The sequence below is a fragment of the Triticum aestivum genome, chromosome 1B (genome assembly GCF_018294505.1).
Source record: "Triticum aestivum cultivar Chinese Spring chromosome 1B, IWGSC CS RefSeq v2.1, whole genome shotgun sequence".
In the NCBI taxonomy this organism is placed as follows: domain Eukaryota; kingdom Viridiplantae; phylum Streptophyta; class Magnoliopsida; order Poales; family Poaceae; genus Triticum; species Triticum aestivum.
The window spans coordinates 21,353,031-21,373,600 of NC_057795.1; the positions used below are offsets into that span (position 1 = coordinate 21,353,031).

Here is a 20,570-nt window from a genome sequence, read left to right on the forward strand (position 1 = left end):
TCAATCAGCAAACCACACTTTATTATTTATTCGCCAACAACATAAAATCACCAGTACTACAAGTGGTTACGAGAGCGACGGTGTGATGCTGTTCTGAGTTTCCTTTATCACTGATTTTTCACTTTTTTGTGTGTTTCTGCTGTAAGAACTGATATGCGTTTCCCTCCCCAAACCCTGTTGTATGTGCTCCTGATGTACCTCGTGTATTTTAGTAACGTTCAACATTATGTTTCTTATTAGTAATTTTATATAATGTATGGGTTGTGTTGTCTACATCCTCAAACATGTACGGTTCAGCTGCCTGTCTCTTTTCCCTCTCATCATGATCATTGAGCTTCTTAACTACACATACTAGTCATTAACCCCGTAGTGTTTTCGGTTTCAAATATAGGGACATTCAGGACACTATTTTGATCAGTGTAACAGTATTTAATTTCTAATTTTGTATAGATAAAAGGATCGAGTTAAACAGCTCCAACCATTCGTGATTGTACTGTTTGCATGTATACTCTTTTCCAACCATCAACCGAGGCACAACTATTTTTCACCCCAGGAACTTTATGTTTATAATAAATGTAACAATGTTCCATATTCATGAAGGTTGCTTGTGTATTGGTGGCTGTAGTTTTGCAAATGCAAAATTCGGTGGATGTATCATTTGTTATCCTTTTTTCCGACAAATTATGACGGAGTTTGGTGTTATGGTTTCGAGATGTTGAGCATTCTCTCGATAACATCTTTACTGTTACCTTTATGATTATGTCATTTTTAAGATCAAATTTACATAAGATATTCATGCAAAGTGTTCTATAGGGAGTACATGTGGGCATTCATTTTCCCCTGGTAATAAGTAGTGAATCCATGCACTTTATTCATTCTGTCTGGAAAAATACGATACTGAAACCATTTATACTACATGAAAATATATTGTCATTTTTTAGAGTTTTTTTGTTAAAATTCATCAGATAGGGGACCTGATTTTTTATGATTAAATTTCTAAGAAAAACCTATTGAGGAAAAGCAGGGACTTCTAGTTATTTTCCATTGAAAACACACAAGTCATATCGGTTCATGACATGGATAATTGTGTGTGTGCATGAGATCTTTCTCACAAATGATAAATGGAAGGCTTAATTTTGTAACGTTGTAGCGGTATATTAGCATGGAAATTTGAGCACATGATGATTTTAGTGCTATTTGCACTATTCTTCTATCAATGGCATAAGTAGATATATGTGTAGTTATCATACCTTGTGCCAAAGTATCGGCAAATCCCACGCGCTGCAGTCAATGAACCAACTAAATATAGTAACATGTCATCACCAGCCATATATGTGCTTCATACAAAAAGCAGTAAATTAAGTGACCAATTTGCCCAACCCAAATCTAAAGCTCACGCAAGATAATAATCAAACCACCAACTTGTTAGCGTGTATGACATAGATCAAACCTGCTTGAAAAAATTACCATTGCCCGCATCTAGAGCAAATGGATCCCATTCATCGCCACGTACATGTAGACAAAAGAAACTCATGGAGCTGCAATAGGCCAGTACTCACCATTAGCTCTTGGCATGGGCATCCTTAGCACTTCACATTGTAGGGCAACGGTGTGCTCATCAACGCCTTGGCTCACCAAGGAGCCCACCGTCTTCCTTCATGGCCAATCTGCAGATTTTCTTCTCACTAAAGTACTATATCCGCCTACTATTTTTCTTCTTCATGGGGATCGCTCATTAGGAGCTGTTGAATTTGGTCTTGTGTCGGCAATAGCATATGTCTGTTGGCAACATATTTGAAAAAAAATTAGGTCATATCAATTTTTTAAATTAATTGTCAAAGCCTTTCTTTATCAGGAATGCATGCAGACATTCATTTTCTTTGCCGACAATGAGCAGATCCTGGGACCATAATATATTAGCAAGGGGTGATATTTTAAGTTACGTCAAAAATAAATTTGCACTTTTTTGTTTTTTTTCTGAAACCCCCTCCCATATATTAATTAACTTAAAATATTCATACAATCATCCGTTACAAAATCAGCCACGCAGGGCGGAACACTATTAAGGAGCACACCATCGGACCTATTATCAAAGCTGAACTTCGCAATCTCGTGCGCCACCCTATTAGCCGTTCTTTTAATCTTGGATATCTTGCAATTATCATCATTTTGGCTAAACTCAAAGCTTCTATCTTTAGATCCACCAGAGGAGACCTGTCTAGAAGATCATTTCGAAGGAAAGAAGCCACAAAAGAACAATCCGTTTCTAAGATGATGGCCTTGTGGAGAGTAATACCAATGTATAGCCCCGCAAGGGTCGCTCTCAGTTCCGCTTCTTCCACGCTATTGCACACCCCAATATAATCCCAGGACGATATGATAACTTCTCCAGTATGGTTCCTGGCCACGACGCCCACACTTGCAGCCCTTAAAGCCTCCACATAACTTGCATCAACATTAATCTTAATGATCTCCGTAGCGGGAGCCTGCCAAGTCACAAGATTCTTACGCATATCATTAGTAAAATTTAAGCCATTCACCCTTTCTTTACCTTTGATGCTAATCTCCATCTTGACATTGGGATGACAGGACGAGAAGGACGTCCAGTAATTCTGAATGAACCTCACCGAGTCAGAGATTTTTTCCTTTCCCTTACCAAAAATCAAATCATTCCTCAGATGCCAAGCCCTCCAAAACATCAATATAATTTGCTCACGCACCGGCGGCCTTACTTGATCCAATAAGACAAGTAACCAATCCGGCCCCGTAAAATTGAAAACCACTTCATCTGGTAAATTCCATACCTCCCTTACCGCCAGACGTAACGCACGAGCCTTAGGACAGCTTACCAGTGCATGAAATACAGATTCATCTTCTACGCCACAAATCGAGCACAGACCAATAGTAGTTTGGTGGTGTTTAACTCTGTTAACTTGAACCGCCAAACTTTGTGTCGCAGCACGCCATGCAAAAATTCTGATTTTCTGAGGGACCTGAGCCTTCCAAATAATATTCCATAGCCTCCTTTCCCCATTAGCAGCACCACTTGAACTCCCTAACTCAATCATAGAGTCCTTAAGTTTGAGCGCCAACTTATACGCACTTTTAACTGAGAATAAACCATTTTTTTCGTAGTGCCAAGCAATGAAATCTCCATCACCGACAGTCAGAACACGCAACTTCAAAATTTCGTCCGCATCATGTGGAAAGAACAGATGCCGAATAAGATTCTCATCCCATCTTGTTGAGCCACTAATGAATAATTCAGACACACATTTGAGTCTGATTCTATTCCTTTTTGCTGAAATTTGAAGCCCCGAATCTCTAGGAAGCCAATTGTCTCTCCAAATATTTATATTTGCACCGTCGCGAACTCTCCAAATGACCCCCTTTTTCAGCAGCTCAAGACCATGCATAATACCTTGCCAAGTAGTCGATGTCACATGAGGGAATACAGTGTCTAGCAAATGCCCATGAGGATAATACTTTGCTTTCATCACCTTTGCACATAACGAGTCCGGAAAGACCAATAAACGCCAAGCCTGTTTCGCCAAAAGCGCTTGATTAAATAATCTCAAATCTCTAAAGCCCATACCTCCTTCTCCTTTGGGTCTTGTCAACTTATCCCATGCTAGCCAATGAGTTTTCTTCCTATCCTCCTGGTCACCCCACCAAAAATTCCTAATGATTTGGGATAACTCTTCACAAATAGAAGCAGGAAATTTAAAAATCCCCATGGCATAGACCGGAAGAGACTGAATGACTGACTTAATCTGGAGCTCCTTCACACCACTAGAAGCATATTTTTCTATCCAGTCTGAAACCCGCTTAAGCGCTTTATCTTTTGTAGATTGGAATTTACCAGCCTTCATCCGCCCTTCCGGCACAGGTAAACCAAGATATTTATCCTCAAAACCATCAGAGGTGATTTTGAGAACCACCAACATAGAAACTTGATCTTCCAGGCTACACTTTTTACCAAACAAAATGGAGCATTTATCCGGACTTAGCAATTGACCCGTCCCCTCCTCATAAGCAGCCAGAATCCGTATAATGACCAGAGCTTGCTCCAAAGAACCCTTAAAAAATAGGAGGCTATCATCCGCAAATAATAAATGTGAGACCCCTGGAGCATGTCTGTTCAGCCGAAAATCCTGATAACCCCCTTCGCCGTAGCATCATGGAGTAACAATGACCGAGCCTCAGCCACAAATAGGAAAAGGTAAGGAGATAGAGGATCCCCTTGCCTGAGGCCACAAGAAGGTTGGAACGAATCTAACAACTGACCATTAAACCGCACAGAAAATTTCACTGACGTCACACAGATCATAATCCACTTAACCCACACTGGAGCAAAACCATATGCCCGAAGCATACTTTCCAAGAACCTCCAGTCTACACGATCATATGCCTTGGCTAGGTCCAGCTTGTACGCACAATATTCACCTCGGCTGTCTTTTAGCGTACTCAACGAATGCATACATTCAAAAGCTATAAGAGCATTATCAGAAATTAATCTTCCAGGGATGAACGCACTTTGGGTTGGAGAAATCATACCGTCCAACCGAGGTCTCAGTCTGTTGACAAGACACTTGGAGATAATTTTATATATGACATTGCATAGACTGATTGGCCGAAAATCTTTTATCGACTGGGGGTTCTTCACTTTCGGAATAAGCACAATAGTTGTATTATTTATCCCCTCCGGCATACATCCCGATATAAAGAATTGTTGAACTGCACGAACAATATCTTCCTTTAGCAAACCCCAATTCCTATGGAAAAAGCCAGCTGGAAACCCATCTGGCCCTGGAGCCTTCAATGGACCAATTTGAAAGAGCGCATCACTAATCTCTTGTTCAGAAAAAGGCTTACAAAGATCCTCATTCATCTCATCATTCACCAGAGGTTTCACAAGAGAGATAATATAAGAAGGGTTTACTGTCTTGTCACAAGAGTAGAGATTCTTAAAAAAAGAGTTTGTGATACCTTTCATCTCGTCCACATCATGAGAGAGGGAACCGTCGCTCCTTTTAAGGGCCGAGATATTATTCTTCTTAGCTCTCCATGTGGCCTTTCGCTGAAAGAATTTTGTATTCCTATCACCCCATTTCATTTTGTCCAAACAAGATCTCTGCTTTCACATGATTTCTTCCTTAATCAAAAGTTCATCCATCTCCGCCAGGATTTTCTTCCTTTCCATAACAGCAGTATGGTCATTTCTTTTGAAGAACAAATTTAATCTCTTTCGCGCCGTTTCAAGCTTTTTGGGCAAATAACCAATATGTTCCTTACTCCACCCATGAAGAGACTTCATAAGACTGTCCAACTTATTTGCCACATCTCCCATGTCACTGACATGCGTACTTTTATTCCAAACCAATTCAATTTGATCATTCAGCGCCCCAGCCTCTCTCTCCCAGTACGCTTCATATCTCAGATTTTTAATAAGCATCCCGGGACGAGAAACTCCCGTCACTTGAATAAGAAGAGGACAATGATCTGACCTTGGACTGATAATATGTTGGACCGTACAATTAGGGAACATGGAGGACCACCGAGGACAAGCCACCGCACGGTCAAGACGCACTTTCACATTTTTGTGACCTTCCTGCTTGTTATTGTAAGTCCAAGGAACACCCGAAAAAACCCAAATCAAATAAATTGCATTCCGATAAAACCTCACGAAAATTTGCCATAAGTTTATCCGACCGCTTATTCCGAGAAAAATGCTCATTCTGCCACATAGCTTCGTTAAAATCACCAACCATAAACCATGGTCCGTTCCCAAGCGGCTTAATACGCCTTAACAATTCCCACATCACATACCTTTGGCTTGCCCTTGGTTCACCATAGACAAAGGTACTTCTCCATTTACTGCCATCTTCTTTGCAAATGTACATATCAATAAAATGTTCACCATATTTGTTCAGCTGCAGAGTATAAAGGTCATCCCAAAAAACTGCTACACCTCCACCTTTTCCTAGCAAAGAAACAACAAACACATTTTTCATACCCAAGCGGTAGCGCAAACTCTCAACATACTCTTTATTTTTCCTTGTTTCAGAAAGAAAGATAACATTGGGTCGGTGTGTCTTTGAGAGGCACACCAACTCTTGGACTGTCCGAAGTTGACCCAGACCTCGGCAGTTCCAGCTAATTATTTTCATGGCTCCTGACGGGCGATATCATGCTCGACCGTCAGTTGACCGGCAGCCCCAGGGCCGGTTGCTTCCTTAGTATTGTTCCCTACATCTTTTCCATCCTCTACATCTTTTTCATCCCCTACAGACTCTCTTCTTTTGTCCTGATCCACCTCCACTCCCCCATCTACCTCTTCAGTTACATGAATAGTAGACCCATCTATGCCTACTCTAGTACCAACTCTCTCAACACACACTCTTTTACAATTCATACTCACATCCACAGCATCCCTAACCTCTAGACTTTCAGTACTAGTACTATTCATGCTTAACACGAAGTCTTTGTCATCAGGGGATCGCCTCTTGCTACCTGCCGTACTCTCAAGCATGGCAGCAAAAATCATCTTGCGACTGGAGAGCTCGCTGCCGCTGTTTGGTGGCGTGGGGATGCCAAAAACCACATGTTTAGCACATGCAGATTGCACCATCTCCTTCTCTTCCTGCTCTTCTCGATGAAGCCTCTTCCATCGCTGGACTCCAGCAGTAGCCAGAGCACGCTGTTGTACGCCATCAGCAGCAGCACCCTCGCGACCACCATGAGCTTTAGCCTTCGCCTGATCCATAGGTTGTACATCCCCCATCTGCGGCTACTTCTGCATAGACGCCATAGCAGCAGCAGTAGGAGACCCAGGAGCACCGAGGATAGAGTGGAGGTGCTCCCTAGGTCCCTTATCCATCAGCTCACTCATTTGACCAGCCGGAGCTCCTGAGTTGGTGTTGAGGAGTGCTCCAGCCATGTCATTGGACGCCTCCAGGCCTCCAGTAGCAAACTGAACAGGGGGCCCATTGCTGGAGTTGTTGGTACCCCCGCCAACGAGCACAAGCTGCTCCAACGCGTTTGGTGCGTCAGTGGCAACCGGAGCAGAACCGTCCACCGAAGCTGACGCCGTAGTCGTATCTGCAGCAGCAGACAAGTATAGTCTTTTGACCGCCGAGGCCACCTCCGTGATCACCTTGTCCTTCACCAGCTTCTTCCCAAAATCGATTTTTCTATGAGCAGAGGCCCAATATGGAGGCGCCCTTATGTCGGTGGAGTAGGACGCCTTCCGCAGCTCTTTGGGCATGCTGCAGAACTTCTCTATCGTGTGTCCCACCACTCCGCAGCAAAAACAGAAGTTCTGGCAGCTTCTCATACTTGACATCGAAAAGGATCGGTTTGGTGCTACCTTTTGGGGTTATGTCGACGTTCTTCCTCAATGGCTTCTCCACAGGGTGCTGAACACGAACACGGAGATGCTCGTCAACGATTTGATTGTTGCGGTGCGACACGGCGAGGACGGTGCCGAGCTTCTTTCCAAGCTTCCACCCCATGTCTTCAGTCTTGAGGATGATGGGCAACCTATGAATTTGCACCCAGATACTTAAAGAATCTAGGCGCACGTCCACAGGGTTACCCACGCCGTCGAAGTCCTTGATGAGCACTGCGTCGTTCTGGTAGTGCCACGGCCCAGCTTGAAGAACACGCTGCCGGTCCCCCTCCTCAGAGAACATGACGACGAAGCGCCCATCGCTGCTCGTGACCCGTTGAGGGACCGCAGTGCCACGGAGCCTCCACGCCCCTCGCAAGCTGTTGACGACGGCGTTGTGGTCCACCGGGTACTATGACAGCACCCGAGCCACGACGAGCTTGCCCTTCACTGCCTGTATGGCCGCCTCCATGTCGATGACGATTGGCACGTCCTCCTCGTCTGACAGCATGGCCACTTGCTTGCCTTGCCTACGAGGAGCCGGAGGATCTTGTGGGACTGCCGAGAAGCCAATGGTGGCGCTGGGGGTGATGGACAGCATCAGTCCAGTCGGACCCCCAACAGCAGCGGTTCCCCTCTGTGGCAGGAGGGTGGACAAGTCCACCGCCGGAGCGCCGAGCTCATCACCCTGGGCACCAGCAGGCTTCAGCCGTGTAGCTTCCATGTTGGGTGGCTGCTGATCCCTGTCGGATGCCATCCTCCCCTGGTTCACCTGGTTCAGACACAAAGAACAGAGAGCAGGAAACGAACACACTTGTTGAAACTGAAAAATGGCCTGCTGCATAACCTGAAACTCACCCCTCAAATACTTGTCTTCACCCCCAAATTTCGCCCTCAAATCAACAGAATTAATCCCCAAATTAATCTGGTACAGGAGCCCCTCCTTAACCATGGTCAAATTGGATTTAACGCACAGGGAAACTGCAGTTTCTTCCGCCCCTTTACTCGCCGGATCCGCATCTTTCATGGCAAAATCAGAGGCCGTGAACTCCGCCTCCGTCACCGCGCCGGTCATCCCAGCCATGGCCACCTTCAAATCCCCCTTGCCCAGCTCTGAATTGAAAAACTTACTCACTTTATCCCGCATATGACGCAGGCAAGCCTCCGGATCACGAGCACGGCGAAGGATCTCCCTCCCCCGTCTTCTTAAGGTGCTCCACTCCTGTCCAGAGTAGCCACCCACCACTGGCCGGTCCTCCCGCTGGGCGTGGCCCAGCGCCAGATCCGGCGCCCCCGCCGCCATGGGCGGCATCCGCAGGTCGCCTAGGCTGTCACCAGAGCCCCCTGGACGAAGCGTTATTGCATGAAAGCAATAAATCAGAATTATGAAGTTATTATCTCAAAATTTGCACTTTTTGTTAAACTACAGCAGATAGATCTCAAAATATCTAATTGAGGTAAGGTGGGTATTATAGCTTTTTTTAATCTGCAACACATATATGGGTCTGTGTATCACATGTTTCTGACCGATGACAGCCATAAGGCATAAGGCTTATTTTTATTACATTGAGTTAGTACAATTGGTATGGAGATTTCAGCGTACAATCAGTTTTAATATTTATTTCTCCTAATTATGACAAAAAATATATACGTATATGTAGTTATCACACCTTGCATTGAAATTATCAGAACATTCAATGCCTGCACCCAAATCTACACACATATGCATCGGAAAATAGATGCTCATATGAACTACCAAAATCTGTAGCACACATGAATTATATCAAACCTGATTGGTATATTTACCTTTGCCTGCATCTGGAGCACTGAAAAAAATAGTGCGCTATAGCGTCGCTAATAGCACACTATAGGGTTGTGAGAAATGCCTCTGTAAATAAAATCTGTGTACAATTTCTCGCTAATAGCACGCTAATAGGATATTTTAAAGGCCTTGCTATTTTGCCATACCACACTATTTTTTCATTGATCTGAAGGCATGATGTAGCCGGCCTATGGAGGTAGACCAAATTAAATAGTCATTCGAGCAGCTAGCCTGCAGCTGGCCAGTATTCTCAATCATGTCTTTGCATGAACCTCATCAGCACTTCAACTCATCGACTAAATGCTTGTGGATTCACAATCCTTTAGAAATCATGGCCATACAGAGACATGCAATAACTACAGGTGCGTGCAGCGAGATCCGTATACATGGATGACATGTCATTCGTCTAAAAGATAGGCCGATGAAGTTGCAGATGTGGAGCCTGAAGAGGAATGGAGGCGACTTCTCCAACAGCTTTGCCGGCGAATCAATTAGCGGACGGCGGCGATCACTAGATTTACTTTGTCCGGCCTCCTTTTTTACTTCATTTTTAATATGGAAGGAGAAGATAAGCCTGTGAAGCTGCATGTGTGGAGCCTGAAGAGGAATGGAGGTGACTTCTCCTGAAGCTTGTGGCGGCGAATCAATTAGCAGCCAGAGGCAATCATTAGATTTACTTTGTCTGTCTATGTTTTTTGCTTATTTTTTTAATACGGAAGAGAAGATAGGCCTATGAAGCTGCACGTGTGGAGACTGAAGAGGAACGGAAGCGACTTCTCCTATAGCTTGTGCCGGCGTATCAATTAGTGGGAGGCGATGATTAGATTTACTTTGGCATGCCTATGTTTTTACTTCTTTTTCTAATACGGAAGGAGACAGAAAGCAAATAGTTGTAGTTCTTTTATTATACACGGAAGGAGATAAGATTGATTTGAAAGAATTCCTTCTCTCCTGTGGGTGGAAGAGGCGGAGTAGGAATCACCCCATGGTTATTTGTGCATCATCAGTTAATCTTATGGATGGAAATTTCTAACCTCCAAGATTAACATGGAGCTTTCTATGGTGCATCCAATTAGTAGATACAAGATGATGCCTCGCGCGTTGCTGCGGAAGCCTCGATAAAATCGATGTTAAAAGGCTATACAATTGCAAAAACAAATTTAGAAATGCTCTTGGGATATAGTCTGAAAATAATAAGCTATATGAAGCACGCCACAAAATGTGTTTTATAAAAGGAGAAATCCATTGGATTAAAGTCAAATGGGGTGCTATTTTTAACAAAAGTGTGTAAAATGACGTAAAGATATTTGCTCCAAGTGTCCAACATACAAATATATGTATGCTATGCTTCAAAAATGTGTAACGTGGCAGTCTATGTTGCGGACAAAAATTGGTGAAACAAATCCAAGCATGATTCGTGAGGTGGCATGGTTGCTTGAATACATTAGTGCACTAAATGTGACATAGTTGGGGAGGAACAATAGATAGTGGGTTGCAACTATTTAATAATAGATGATAAGATATAAGATGCTTATAAAAGTAAACCCGCCGAAAGAAATGATTCTACATGTCCGCGAACAGAAGAATTAAATTAACGTGGTTCTCTATGTTATATCTTATTTAGGACAATAAAACTGAAAGAAATCTCAGCCCTCTCACGACCTGAGCATTTCTGGCCGTTTGTTTTCGGGTTATTATGAAGGTCTCGGCCAACAGATCTACTCTCTGTTTTGTCCTCCACCACATCTATCTTTCATGGGTTAAATGTTCTAATGGGCCACTGCTCCAGAGGAGAAGAGGCGCCCGATGTTTAACTCGGACTATCATCCGAACCCAATTGCTAGACACACAAGAAAGGCCACAGTTGAGGATTTTCCAAAAAGAAAAAAAAATAGGCGAGTGAGGACTGGATCCATCACCTCCTTGTATATTCAAGAGAGAAAAAATCCAACTTTAAAACATTCATCACAAAGAGAGGTGATTTTGTAAGATGAAGATTTCTATAACCATGTTTGCCTCTCTCATAATAATTACATGCAGGATCACAATCAAACTTAATGATATAACTATAACTTAGGACTTCCGTGGCCTATGTGCTTCAATCGTCGAGTTGTGTTTTTGGTCAAGTCGGGTTACCTCGCTCCTACGTTTGCCCCTTATGTTTCCGCACGTTCGGCCAAGCATAGCACGGGAACACCCATGTATTTGCACTGCAAGTTTCCCTTGATGAAATGAAGACAAAAACAAGGAACAAGATTCGCCCCTGGCAGAAGCTCGACACAAAGATGTGTAGATCTTATTCCTCTCCATTGATGGCACGAGCCAGATAACAATACTTAACCCATACTCTAGCTAGGGTGGCCGCGGACAACATAGACACCCCATAGGAGGGTTTCCTCCACCTCATTGGCGCCAGAAGGCAACCAACGGCGGAGTCTCTTAGGAGGAAGACCTAGTTGCCCTATTTCTCTACAGGTGGTGGCCACTAGGTAATATTCACTAGCTTACCTGTTATTCTGTTTTTCTAGACACACTTGTATGACGGTAGACACACTTATAATGCAAGTAAAGTACTCCGTCCATTCAAAAATATAAGTTGTTTTCGATATTCTAATATGAATGAAACACGGACTGAAATGAGTGAACAGACACGCTATAACTTGTCTATTTTCATCTGATTCAAAATAGAAAAACTACTTCCTCCAATCAATATTACTTGTCGCTCATTCAATACAAAGTTAGTACAATTTTGTACTAGATCAGCGACAAGTAATATTGATCGGAAGGAGTAGAACATCTTATATTTGTGAACAGTTGGAGTGGATGTTTATATATTTTTTTGTCAATTGTATTTCTTTCATATTGAATGTAAAGAACCTTGCGAGGCTGCAGGTATCGGTCGAACTATATTTCACGTGGCCGGCCGGATGCCCTGGCCCCATCCGATCGATCTAAGCCGGATGCTTCCGAGCGCTACGACCAACAACTACTGCCGAACCTCTGCCGTCTCATCAACTACACTACACGAGATCAACCTCTGCTTCCGACCCCATACGATTTTTTGTTGCCCCTAATTCGGTTTGAATTGGTATACTGTTCCACTTCTGCTGTCACATCAACTTACACGAGCTCTTGTCATGCAAAAAAAATAAAAACTAGACAGGCCGAGATGGTTGGACGTACCAAATGGCACAAATGCATCCATAGAGGCAAGCAGGTGCCATAGTGATGCCGAACCAAATGACAAAGCGTCGTTGCCGGCAGTATAAGAAAGTCTCTACCAACACGGCCGGCCGGCGGTAACCGTTCACTAGATGCTGTTTTATTTATTAACTTCCAATTTATGTTTGCCGCGACACCACTTCCATTTTCGTATCTGCACTATCAGACATTTGGACGTGCACAACTAAATACATTGATCAAATGTTCCACTAATACGTTGAACAAGAGAGACGTTGGACAATATGTATTCCTTTAGATAAGCTATATATAGAGGTTTTTTGGACTGTATAATTGTCTTTGGCTCGATGGAGTATTCGACCAGTCAGTACTACCTGCCAATGCTTTGCACAAAAGCTGAAGAGAAACTTGGCCATAGGCAACTGCAAACATCGGCCAGGCAAAAGGACGAGGATTTAGGGCGCACGAGTCAGGGGCACGAAGTCGTGGGTGCGCGTTTTTTTATTCAGAAGTACTCTACACACCTCAGTGCATGGATGAGATCTAGACGATGTCCATCTTAAACGGTGCTGATTTGCCTAAAAGATGCCATCCAACGATGATTTGCTCCATCGTCCAAATTTCGGCTGGAGATGTGTCGTCCCTGTAGCACTGCTCGTTTTTATTTTGGCTTTTGATTTCCAAAACGGAAATTCCAAATTAAGTCCTCTTTTCATATTCGCGTTTCTCGTGACCAACACTTTCAAATAAGATACATGTGAATATATTTTGACAACTTTTAGACATGTATATTAAGTTTCAATATTGAAACTTAGTACGCGCTACCGAGAATAGTCAAGTATTTTGTTTCTATGACCAACAGAAAAAATTGCTTAAAATTATATCTATATAACTTGGTTGAAACATGAAAGTTTCAGATGCAAAATCCGTAAGTTTCAACGCTGAAACTTAAAACTTACCGTGCCCCTGTGTAGGATTCAACTACTGAAACTTAAAACTTACTGTACCCCCATGCAGGATTCAACCAGTACATGAACTATGAGGCAATCGAGCGGCCATGCATGGCTGGGCAGGTGCGTGCCCCCGCACTCACGCGCCCCTGTGAATTTCCGTCGGGCGAAATGTGATCCTGAGGTTGTTCTACTACCATGTCAAGAGGGCCCAATAGAACATTGTAGGGGGCGCAGTCTGGATTATGTTGGCTTGAGCGATGCACTCCGGCAGGGAAAGGGTGCACTGAGGCAGGAAATGAGTGCACGCAGCGGATGACATTGTTGGGAGTGATTGCCGGACTCGAATGGATGAATTTTGAATTGTACATAAATTTAAGGAGATGCTTCAAGGAGGGAGGACACAGCGGCAGTGAGGAGACGACGGATGAGGAAGAGCTGCAAACAGACATAGGACGGCGTGTATTTGCGTTGTGGTGTGTGTGGCGGTGGCCCGGAAAGTATGGGTTATATCGTTGGACTCGATTGAGCACCACATCGGATGAAAGTATCAAGCGAGTCTTCTCTTCATTGTTAGTGATGCTGTCATGTTGTGAGGCTTGCATAGGAACAAATGGGCCAAAAGAAGATGGCAACAAGCGCTAATGCCGCGTAGTGGTTTTTGTGCAATTTCTTCGCGCGGTTTGGTGACACAACCACGATTTAACAAAGTTGTGGCAGCCTGCACATTTAAAAGTTGTATAGTGGCACACCCATCATTTCTCATCTTTATTTATTCAGAACTAGATGTGACCTCTCCCTATATATACTTACGTTCTTCCAGGCACCACCAAGGAACTCTACAAGCTATAGGCACCACCCAAGTACCGATGGATAACAATATTGTGAGCGGAAGTAGGATTAATCCGGCCGGTGGTGAGGACGACGAGGAAACATGGTTGCATGCGTGGGGGCTCATCACCAGCTTCGCGGTCTCCATGACCCTGAAAGCAGCAATCGAGCTGGGCATCTTCGAGGCACTCAGCAACGCCGGCAGCGGCGCGATTACGGCGGATGAATTAGCCGCGCGGCTCCCAACCATGGACAAGGGTGGCGGGGCGGCTTCGGTGGACCGCGTCATGCGGCTGCTTGCCTCCTTCGACGTCGTCAAGTGCGTGACGGAGGCAGGTCCAAGCGGCGAGGCCATCCGGCAGTACAGGCCCTCGCCGGTGTGTCGGTGGCTCAGCAGCAACCATGGTGGCCCGTCGCTGGCGCCGTACGCTATGTTCACTATGGACCAGGACTTCTTGACGGCCTGGTAAGCTACCATTGACTGCTATTGCAATTACCATTTAGAACAGTTTTAACAGCGTCCGTCTTACCTCCTCTTTGCACATGAGAGGCAAGAGTACAAAATATATCTGAATCGTTGATCTCAGTAATTAGTGGTCTGATTAACTCTTGTCATTTTACCTCGTATGTAAAAAGAGGAGGTAGGAGGGACCGTGTTAAAATTTGCCTACGGTTTGTAGAATCTAACATCGCCATGCATTTCAAAGGCAGCAGTTGGGGGCGGCAGCGGGAGGCGAACAAACGGCATTCAAGAGGACGCATGGGGTTTCGATGGGCGAGCACTTGGGGAGAAACCCTCGGGTACTCGGGGTGGTCGACAAGGCCATGGTGCAGATCTCGGTGATGGTGACCAGCAAGTTGTTGGAGCGCTTCCACGGGTTCGACGACGTGACCGTTCTTGTCGATGTTGGTGGCGGCACTGGTTCTACCCTGGAGATGATCACCTCCAGGTACAAGCATATCAGGGGCATCAACTTCGACCTGCCTCATGTCATCTCCCTCGCGCCGTCTATTCTCGGTACGTCGCCTCCTTCTTATGAATTTGCACCTTGTGAATAGGGTAATGTGCGCTTTCTCTATAAACTTTTACACTCGACTCATTTACTCTTTCTCTCTTAGCACACTCTCCTAACCATTGCATGCTCTCTCTCTCTCTCTCTCTCTCTCTCTCTCTCACACACACACACACACACACACACACCTGACCCGCGGGCAGTGCTAGTGACTTTAGTCGCAACTCGGATACGGGAGGACACTGGGGCCTCCTTATAAGGGAGAGTGCATCACTCTCGTCAAGCCAGTCTTTTGTGATGTAGTGGGCTCTCTGCTTGTAGTGGAGTGTTTGAGGCACACCGAAAATGCCTGAACGTATGTCGATGGACCGAGAGCTGGGCCTGGGCTGCTAACAAGTGGTATCAGAGTTGTTCCTAGCCCCGGGCCAGTCTTTTGGGGTGTAGTGGGTTCTCTGGTACTAGTTGAGTGTCTGATGCGCACCGAAAACGTCTGAACATATGCTGATGGACTGGGAGCTGAACCTGGGATGCTAACAAGTTGTATTAGAGATGGGCCCCATGCCACCCTAAGGGGGGCTTCCCTAGGAGGTGGGGTGTCAAGTACCCGACACTCGGGCAGTGCCAATAACTTTAGTCCCACCTCAGATACGGGAGCAGGCTAGGACCTCCTTATAAGGGAGAGTGTCACGCTCTCCTCAAGCTGGTGTTATGGAATATAGTGGGCTCTTTGCTTCTAGTGAACTCTCCGATGCGCGCCGAAAACGTTTGAACCTATGCCGATGGACCGGGAGCTTGTCCCGGGCTGCCAACACACTCTCTCTATCTCACTCTCCTATTTTCCTCTATGCTTAAGCATTACGTACGACTTCTAGGAAGCATTTTTGCATGAATCAATCTCCGCCTCTCTCTCTCTGTCTTCATTTTCGCATTTCTGCCATACTCTAACCAGATGGATTCCCCTACAAGGCCAGGAGTAGAGAGATGATTGAACAGACAAACACCGCTTTGTTCACGGGCCCACAAAGTGCACCTGAAGACAAAACCAAAAATGTCAGTCTCCATGTGTATATCACCTACCCTGGGTTATAAAAATTCCACACTCTTCATTTGGTGGGGAACACAGGATACGGAGATAAAACAGAATAATTAGTTGAATATAGTACTCATGGAGACTCCATGCAAAGTTCACACCTGGGGATGAAAAATGGAGCAAATGAAAACAATAACACATACCACATATTTTCTCAAAATTGGAGGAGATTGTGTCCAGATAAGCATTAGTGAATATAGTACAATGAAGAATACTATATATTATATATGCAAAACATCACGTACATCATATATAACATCCTCCATGGGAATATAAGCCAGGCATGGGTTTTTAGGCATTCAGTTTGACTAGCAAAATATGTGTAAATTGCATAAAATTACTAGTTTCGCACTTTCATTCGACGATGAATCTAAAAATACATACTTTATAACATACTATAACACATGTTTCGTCACTCAACTTGAAGACCTAAAACCACATGCCCAACTTATGTACCCATCTCGAATGAGTGTCAATGTAGTGGATTATCCTATATCGTATTATTAAATAGCATCAATTAATAATTCAACATTCTACCACTTCATTGTAATATTCTCAAGGAATTATACTTGTTATAATCTTCCAGGCCTATCTGACTGTTTGGGTTGCCTCCCGGCCTGGAGTCTCCTTTCCAGGTCGGCCTACCAAATAGAACACCTGGGGATGCATATCTTAATTGGAGGCGTTGTACTTTTGGTTGTTAGCGTATACACAAATGGCTTATTCTTATCTCCCAGACATACACACCATCATTAGCGTCCTGTAAACTCAACGATTTAATTTTAGGTACTAAAGCCTATAGATCAAATGATCAACACACATGTGTGTACGTGCTGTGCCTACGTACCCGCGGAAGTTCGAACTCAGTAGGAATACCATCAGTTTCCTCAGTTCAATGGATTAATTTCTACTAGAAAAAGCATCGACGCCAATCTTTTTCCCACCAGTTCATAAGGGATCAGTAAAAAAATGTTGTTATCCAGCAAAACCAAACACCCATCACTCAACTCTTTTGTCTTTCCTTGTTTTTGTATTGCAACTGTATTCTCTTCTTTTGCATGGATGTTGTGACTGTACATATAGATCTTATTTGTATCATTTTCTATTGTTGAGTTCTTTCATCTATGCTTTCCTGTGAGGTAATTGAGAACTTAGCTAGTAATGTCAACCCAATGCAGGTGTTGAACATATAGCTGGAAATATGTTTGATAATGTTCCCACTGGAGACACGATTTTCTTAAAGGTATATATATACGAACTACTGTATCTAGTTCCCTTCTCTGTCATTCTGTATTCCATATGGTGTAAAGTCTAATATTACTGAAAACCTTGTAGATACGTGATAAACCCTCATTATTTTATATATCAAATATTTTTCAACCAAAATATAGAAACGATGTCTATAGAATATTTCTTCAAAATAATTTTCTACTACTGACAAACAATATGTTCGACTTGTAATTCTATAAACACATTGGTAAAGTAATAAAAGTATTTATCTAGGGTCCAAGCAATGAAGGTGGCTGCCCTTGTGCAGAAGTAATCGAACCACATGTTTTCTCTTACTAAGATTTTCTCCGCGGTGCGATGTCGGACAGTGCCAGACAATCCCTCAATAGTCCTGCCGGACAACCACACTCCCCATATCAAAACCCTCAATTCCATGGGAAATCCATGCACATTGATCATATAGCAAAATTCAACACCAATTCAACAATGCAGCACTGCAACAAAGCGAAACGTACAACAACTCAACAATTCAAACATGCCAAAATTGAATTCAACGTTCGTTACAATAGTGAATCTGCAATGTTTTCATTGTGACAAACAAAGAACATTCTGCTGTGCTAAATAAATCCCCTAAATATTTGAGAATGCAGAGCAGACTTAAAATACACTTCAAGCAAAGTAGGTTTAATATTACATAATATATTCTATATACTGAACATTTCTTGAATGTACATACAGACGGTACTCCATATGTTGGATGACAATGACTGCATAAAGGTTCTTAAAAATTGCCATCAAGCTATGTCAGATAAGGGGCGACTGATCGCTGTTGAGTTTGTCTTGCCGGCTACTCCAGAGGTGACAAGGGCAGCACAAAATCTCTACATTCTCGACGTGATGATGTTAAATAACTCAGAGGGGGGGAAGGAGAGAACTGTGCAAGAGTTTCTGAAGCTGGCTAGGGAATCGGGATTCAGCAGCACCTTCCAGTCAACTTACATTTTTGGAAACTTTTGGGCTCTCGAATTTACCAAATAGTAACCATCGCAATTTATGTCCATGCTGGCTACTATTGATAATGTGTGTAAGATTGGCTCGTATAATTTTCTGTATTATTTATTCCAATAATAATGGACTTTTTAATCAAAACAATGCATGTATCATTATTTGTACCATTTAATATAATGATGATGTTGGTATTATTGTTTGTATCGCTTATATTTTAATAACAATGTTAAAAACTTGTTATTGAGGTATTCTAGGTGTATTTTTGTATTGCCAATATGTTACCATGAAGAGGTACATAAAAGCACAGAGTAGTTGTTGGTCACAATATCTCACTTTGGCCCAACAGCTTTTTCCCCGTTACATAATAATAGCACAATTGTTCGTACAGTAAAAAATCAATAGATAAACACAATTGGTAATTTATTGTTTTTCAATAAAGGTTGGAGTTCGTAAGCTCAAGATGAATCATCGAGTGGGTCTAAACACAATGAGCGCACACCCAGCCTCTACATAGTTAGGATGCACACAGTCAACAATAACACAAGCATGCAAAAAAACAGTAAATATCAAAATCATATTCGACTCAAGTTTTTTGACCGCCAAATAGCACAATGTCTTGTTGATCTGCCGTTAAGGAGTGTGACCTCAGATAGCGCAGGAAAACCCCTCAAGAGTCCCACTAGACAACCACACTCTTCATATCAAAACCCTCAAATTCATGCAAATCCATGCACATCGATCCTATAGCACAAATTCATAACCAATTCAACAATGCAACAAAGCAAAATGTGTGATAGGAAACAGGGCAGGGAAGCTCGATAGGAGAGGAGGAAGAAGTTGGGAGGGCTCCACGAATGGGATAGGAGGATGACTTCGAAGGGAAGGATTAGGACAACAATTGCTTCATCGAACACACCGTCGCCACAGCCACACCGATCTGCCGCCGCCAGAGCCGACGGGATGCATATAATTGCGCCGTCAGAAGGCCTCGATTTGTGTTCCCAAGGCTTCAAATGGCCATCTCATTGAAACATGTCCCGTCCCCGTCCTCACCACCGTCGATCGCCCGAGCCCTCGTCACCGCCACCACCGTGGTGAGCCTCTTGTTCTTATCTTCTTTCTAAAATAAAAAAATGATGTTCTATTAATTTGCTTTTAATCTGATGATGAACTTCTATTAATTTATTCACTTCTCTATTCATGATGTTCTGTAATGGTTTTTGCCATACTTAATTATATATAATGCATGCAGACCAACCGGCAATGAATGTACGGCGATAGACGGACCTCCAATTATATTAAGGGTGTGCATTATTTTCTCGAAGTGGCTGAGGCAAACAAGCAGAATGGTTTTATGTGTTGTCCATACTCTAATTGGAAAACCCTTCACATCCATCTGCTTGAGAAGGGTTTCATTGCCACACTATAATGTTTGGACCAAGCACGGAGAAAGAAGGGTTATGATGGAAGACAACGAAGAAGAAGAGGATGATGACAACTATGTGCCCCCATAATATGGTGATGCTGAAACGGAGGAAGCTGAAGATCAGGAGGAACCAAAGGATGTGCCCGATGATTATCTTCGCGGGTCATTGTTGATGAAAAGAGACAATGCGAAAGCGAAAAGGAGAAGAGAGACGTTAAATTTATTTACTTCCAGTTTATGTTTACCCCGACACCACTTCCATTTTCATGTGTGTACTACCAGACATTTGGACGGGTCTAGTAAAGGCATCGAGCAAATGTTCCACTAATACTTTTGACAAGAGAGACGTCGGACAATATGTATTCCATTGGATAAGCTATATATAGAGGTTTGACCAGTCAGTGCTACCAGCCAATGATTTGCACAAAAACTGAAGAGAAATTTGGCTATGGGCAGCCGTAAACATTGGTCAGGCAAAAGAACGAGGATTTTTTAGGGCACGCGAGTCGCTGGTGCGGGCTTTTTATTTTCACTTCCGATTTTAAAGTTATATATCTTCTAATGAAAGTTCCAAGTTAAGTTATATTTGCATATTCATGTTTCTGGTAACCAACACTTTCAAATAAGATC

At 43.4% G+C, this 20,570-nt stretch overlaps 1 protein-coding gene across 1 annotated transcript; it reads left to right on the forward strand.

The window, feature by feature from the left end:
• Positions 1 to 14,211: 14,211 nt before the first annotated feature.
• Positions 14,212 to 18,544, forward strand: LOC123104512 (probable inactive methyltransferase Os04g0175900). Its single transcript, XM_044526381.1, has 4 exons — positions 14,212 to 14,639; positions 14,881 to 15,191; positions 17,455 to 17,519; positions 18,245 to 18,544. Exons 1-4 carry the CDS (start codon positions 14,212 to 14,214, stop codon positions 18,542 to 18,544), a joined length of 1,104 nt encoding a protein of 367 aa, XP_044382316.1.
• The last annotated feature ends 2,026 nt before the right edge of the window (positions 18,545 to 20,570 follow it).

Bases quoted from the DNA above. Each gene is read 5' to 3' on its own strand.
- LOC123104512 (XM_044526381.1), top strand. From the start codon at position 14,212: ATGGATAACAATATTGTGAGCGGAAGTAGGATTAATCCGGCCGGTGGT. The intron at 14,640-14,880 runs GTAAGCTACCAT...TGCATTTCAAAG, and splicing joins CAGGACTTCTTGACGGCCTG to GCAGCAGTTGGGGGCGGCAG. The intron at 15,192-17,454 runs GTACGTCGCCTC...AACCCAATGCAG, and splicing joins CCTCGCGCCGTCTATTCTCG to GTGTTGAACATATAGCTGGA.